The sequence below is a fragment of the Megalobrama amblycephala genome, linkage group LG14, assembly GCF_018812025.1.
Source record: "Megalobrama amblycephala isolate DHTTF-2021 linkage group LG14, ASM1881202v1, whole genome shotgun sequence".
In the NCBI taxonomy this organism is placed as follows: domain Eukaryota; kingdom Metazoa; phylum Chordata; class Actinopteri; order Cypriniformes; family Xenocyprididae; genus Megalobrama; species Megalobrama amblycephala.
In genome coordinates this window covers 41,037,197-41,042,781 of record NC_063057.1, presented here as the reverse complement: position 1 = coordinate 41,042,781, position 5,585 = coordinate 41,037,197, and the positions used below count along the sequence as shown (strand labels likewise).

Below are 5,585 nucleotides of genomic sequence, written 5' to 3'. Positions count from 1 at the left end.
AGGTCCTTGAGGGTATCATCCTCCAATGAGGTCTGTTTAGCCAAAAAACAAAAGTTTGTGGCAAAATGAAAAAAGTCGTGACTTTCCTGGGCCACAGTGATGAACTTAGCCTGTTCATCTAAGTTGGGCGGTCCGTTCATCTGTTACAGCTGGTTGCAGGAAGGCGCTTAGACGAGTAGAATAAATCCAAATACTAGTTTAATGACGTAATCCACAGGGTAACAGGCACAGAGATACAAAACAACCTACTCAAATGGTGAACGGACAAAGACTGAGTGAACAGAGGGAAACTAAATAGCAAATATAACAAGAATGATTAATGGGACACAGGTGATGCAAATGAACTAATGATTATGGTGGGAAACAGAACATGTGATCAATGAAAACAAACAGAAAGTCCATAAACTGAAACTAAACAGACTGTGACAAGGAGGAGGTTTATTTAAAGCAAACTGGATTAGATTAGACTAATTGTGCTCATATTTTCACTGATCAAGAGTTTACAGTAGTACAGTACAGTATGATCAGATATGGGTTTATATATGTCACATTTATTAATAAATTGACATCAATTTTACAACAAATAAAAATTTTTTATTGAATGATACTTCTGAATGAATCCTGTGTGTAATCATTTCAGTTGGAAGGTAATTTTAACAGTAATATTAAAATGATTTATGTGACATTACAATAACAACTTGATGACTGTGATTTCCATCAACACAAATAGAGCTTGAGAAAAGCACAGATACACACCGTCACTCATCATGACTCAAACACTGATCTTACCGTCTATATGAGGATTCATTACACGTATTTATTCTGACATGATGATTTATCATGCAGCTAAAAGCATTATAGGTAGAATCTCTCTACAGTCTATTCTGATTCATCAACACAGTTTCACTGATGATCCATAACGAACATAAAACCCAGGATAGAGCGGTTGAGTGAATGTGGTCTGGACTGTGTGGATGAGGCTCATTGTGTCTCCAGAGATGCTGTAGAAGGACAGAGTTCCTGCACTGTGATCCACATACACTCCTATTCTAATGCTGATGGACTCTACAGGGAGTTCAGTCTCTATGTTATTGTGATAGAATGAGCATTTAGATGGAGAACAGTCTAAACTCCAGGACTGATTGTTACGTCCAAGCAAACGCTCATTACCCTGTCCCTTCCTGCTGATGCTCTTATATGACACTGATATACGCACACCATTCCCACTCCACTCAATCTCCCAGTAACAGCGTCCACACACACTCTCTCTACACAACACCTGACACACATCAAATCTGTCTGGATGATCAGGATACGGTTGGACGTTGAACGTGCCAGTAATCACTTTGTTCCCCTCAGACAGACAGAGGCATTTATACACTGTGTTCAGATCCAGAGAGATCGGATGCAAATCTGATGGAGAGAAAACACATCAGAATCAGGAATTCCACTGGAGGCAAGTCTTTAAGAACCCAAGTGCAGTTTATGAATCTGTCTGATCTTTTAGTGTAGCTCTTCATGTTCAATAAATCAGCAGTGTCTCAGTACAGTTTACCAGATATCCTGAGAAAATCATCTTTTAAATGATCAGCAAAACTCTTCTGTCATGTTTCCTTTCACCTTCTACAGGAAGAACATGAACTCAGTGAGATTCTCTGCTTGTTTTCTTAGTGACTTACATTGTAGGAAGTCGATCCTGGTCCAGTGAACAATGTTGGTGAAAGTGACTGTGGAAATCAACAGACATGAAGAAGTGTGATTATCATGTCAAGAGAAAATTATCCCTGCATCCATTACTAAGACATTTCTAATATGATCTTCTACATGATATGAGATGATGGAGGATCATTTCTGAGAGCAGATGAATCTCCAGGACTTTACCTCTGTCAGAGATCTTCTTCAGCTCCTCTTTGCAGAAATCCTCCAGTTTGTCTCTCAGATGAAGGACAGATTCTCTCACAACATCAAAAGAGGAGAGAGAACTGAAGGGATCATCATTTACGTCTGTAGATTCAGGAGGAGCTGAGAGAGACTGGAAACTCTACAGAAAACAGAAATCAAAGCTCATCACCTCCACACTTCAGACAATAACCTGTACTACTGTCAGATTTGAGCAGCTCTTGTTGATCTTTAGTAATGAAACCGGTAACATCAAGTTCATGGATTTTACATTAATATATATCTTTCAGAAAAATGTTTCCTAAGAGATTTCCAGAGCTGAACTGCATTGGTAAGTGTGTCTCTTTCAAAAGAAGAAGATCAGATGAGAGTCTAAATGATGATTATATAATAACCAAACACACAGATCAACACTTCAGTCAACGGCTCACTCTGCTCTCATGAAATGTTTCTCTGCGAGTCTCTTGCTCAAGTCCACTATGATCCTGTTCTTCTAGATCTCTGTTACCTGCAGGAAATGGATGTGATCCTGTGTGTGTGAAAGCTGCTCCAGCTCAGCATCTCTCCTCCTCAGATCATTGATCTCCTGCTCCAGTCGCTCCAGTCGTCCTTCAGCTCGACTCACTGCAGTCTTTTCCTGATCTCTGATCAGCTGAGTGACCTCAGAGCAGCTTCTTTCAATGGAGTGGATGAGCTCAGTGAAGATCCTCTCACTGTCCTCCACTGCTGTCTGTGCAGAGCGCTGTTAGGACACACATCACAATCACACAGTGGCTTCACTGAGTCCTGACTGAGGGTGTATTCACACTAGGCACTGTTGCCTTGAACCGAGCCTGAGCGTGATTGTCCCCACTCCCCTGCTGGCCTGCACTCACACTGCACTTATTGACACCAACCGAACCGTGTTCTGGCCCACCTCTTCCAAGCGGGCCAGGGACGACTAAACGGACTGTGCCCGTGCACGGAACGGATCGATCACACTTGTCAAACGAATCAGGCTTTGGGGGTCAAATGCGCTCAGGCACATTTCAGAGCGCCTAATTTGAGTACACCCTAAGACTTCTCAAACTTCTCTTCTTCTCCAGACTCACCTTATGAGACTCCACAGCCTCTCTCAGCTGCTGAAGATCTTTCTCTCTCTGCTGGATCCTCTGCTGGAACAACCTCTGCGTCTCCTTCAGCTGGTGCTAAAGGACAAACCAATAACAGGAGAAACATCACATAAATCATCAAGTAAACAGATATGAATCCAGTATCAGTGAAGTGCTGAGATTGAGGAGTTAAAGATCTTGCATGGTAAGGTTACAGGTTTTATAATATTACAGCATTATTATTATATTAATATTACAGCATTATTTCAGCAATGCCTAGTTTTATACAGATAGTTCACCCAAAAATGTAAATTCTTTAATTGTTTACTCATCCTTATGTTCTTCCACATGACTAATTGTAACAAGGAGATCCACTGGAGGCAAGTCTTTAAGAACCCAAGTGTAGTTTATTTAAATGAATCCAAACATGAACAACAGACAGCTTTGGCCTGGGGCTTGGCCTGGGGCTTGGCCTGGGGCTTGGCCTGGGGCTTGGCCTGGGGCTTGGCCTGGGGCTTGGCCCATGGAACTCACCAACCAGTGATACAGGGACAATACATGACAAACACACATGGCAAACATGATGGCTTAAATACACAAGGACTAATCACAAACAAGGAACACCTGTGTACAATCAAACCAATGAACCAATGACAACACAACACATGAAACAAGGGAAGCACGACATGATCACATGAGGAAAAGGGAATCACATGACATGGGAACACATGGCAAACAGGAACAAAACAATGAGACATGACTAGAACATAAACAAGGGGGACACATGGCAAGTGAGCACATTGCAAACCATAAACATAGCAAAGAACATTACAAAATAAGAGACATGAAACTATAAACATTAAACAAAACCCAACACCATCTGTGACACTAATCATGCCACTATATTTGATTTTTCTTATCACTTCAGAATTTTTAGGCTGCGTCCGAAATCACATACTCTCTTGAGTAGGTATATATTTTAAACAGGTAATTACTTCATGAATACTAAAAAAGTATGTCCTATATAGTAAGAATGTGTGTAGTATAAACCAGACGTAGTACATTTGACATGTTGTCATTATCATGTAACCTACCAGCGTCAGTTGCGTCGCTTCACTGCCATTCACAAAAAGTGTCCATCGTATAAATAAATTTCAGAATTTCACTGGAAGAAGTAGGTCATCTGGATACTTTTTGTATATTCTTTCATGAATATTGTGAAATCGTATTTCTTTTTTTATCATATACTGTTTTTCGTCTTACTATACAGTAGGGAAGTATGCGATTTTGGATGCAGCCTTAGATAACACCCACTTTTATAACGACTGCTTTATAAACCGTGCAGTTCGATACAGGTCAGATGTTATAAATGAGGTTTCAAACGTAGGTTCGGGAGGAGTGTAAACAGTCAGTCCTGTCAATCATCATTAAGAGAGTATATATACAGCAGTCATTGCACTGTCCCAGCAACAATTCTTCCAGCATCCCTCCAATCACAACAGACTGGGACCAACTGACCAATCAGAGCAGAGTGATTTTTAGAAGGTGGGTTTTAAAGAAATTGAAACACCAAACAGTGTTCAGACAGAGGGTGAAAACAGACATTAAATGATCTAAATGTATTCTAGTAGACCCCATAAAAAATTAAGAGCCTGTAAATGAGCATAATGGGACCTCTTAAAGTTCATACCTGTTTGTCTGTCCTCTGTGCAGCAACTGATACAGTGTCATGGTTTTTATGTTCATCCATCGTACACAGCAGACATATACACTTCTGATCAGTGCGGCAGAAAATCTCAAGGATCTTGTCGTGTTTCGGGCAGATCATCTCCTGCAGTCGTCCAGTGGCTTCAGTCAGATTGTGTCTCTTTCCTTTAAACAAACTCTCATGTTGTTCAAGGTGATTCTGACAGTAAGAGTTCAGACACACCAGACAGGACTTGACGGCTTTGTGTTTTCTTCCAGTACAGACGTCACACTGCACATCTCCAGCTCCAGCGTAACAGTCAGCAGGAATTTTAGTCTTCTTCAGTTTCTCCACCATTTCAGCCAGAATGGTGTTTTTACCCAAAGCAGGTCTTGGACTGAAGGTCTGTCTGCACTGAGGGCAGCTGTAGACTCTCTTCTCATCCTCCTGATCCCAGCAGCCTGTAATGCAGATCTTACAGTAACTGTGTCCACAGTGGATGGTCACTGGATCCTTCAGGAGATCCAGACACACTGAACACATGAACTCATCCTGAGAAAATCTGGCTTCTGCCATTTTACAGCATGAACACAGAGACACAAACACACAACAACTCAGCTACACTTCAGTTTCAGTTTCTCTGAACTCCTGTGTTTCCTGTTTCCTGGTTCTGTGTTTGAGTGACGTGTGCAAAACAGATGGGTCTGTAAAGCAGGCTGACGAGGGATGAGGGTAATAACGGTCAATGGTGTCAAAAAGTGCAATGGTGTTTATTGACAGTCTTTTGTGATCCAGTATTCCAAAAATTGTGCACAAAATATTTACAAGGCAAGAAAAAAAAATTATATATAGATCAGGGGCGTGCAGTCTGTATGGAACTGTCTGTCATTTATTTATTTGCCAAGCAA

The 5,585-nt window shown here is 41.1% G+C and overlaps 1 protein-coding gene across 1 annotated transcript; it reads right to left on the bottom strand.

Annotated features, from left to right (window-relative positions):
• Nucleotides 1-418: 418 nt before the first annotated feature.
• On the bottom strand, nt 419-5,322 carry LOC125245246 (tripartite motif-containing protein 16-like). The gene is made up of 6 exons (XM_048155787.1): nt 4,681-5,322; nt 2,991-3,086; nt 2,408-2,641; nt 1,882-2,041; nt 1,680-1,727; nt 419-1,413 (listed from the first exon to the last, which is right to left on the bottom strand). The coding sequence occupies exons 1-6, from the start codon at nt 5,251-5,253 to the stop codon at nt 893-895; spliced, it is 1,632 nt and encodes a 543-aa protein (XP_048011744.1). The 5' UTR covers nt 5,254-5,322; the 3' UTR covers nt 419-892.
• Between the last annotated feature and the right edge of the window lie 263 nt (nt 5,323-5,585).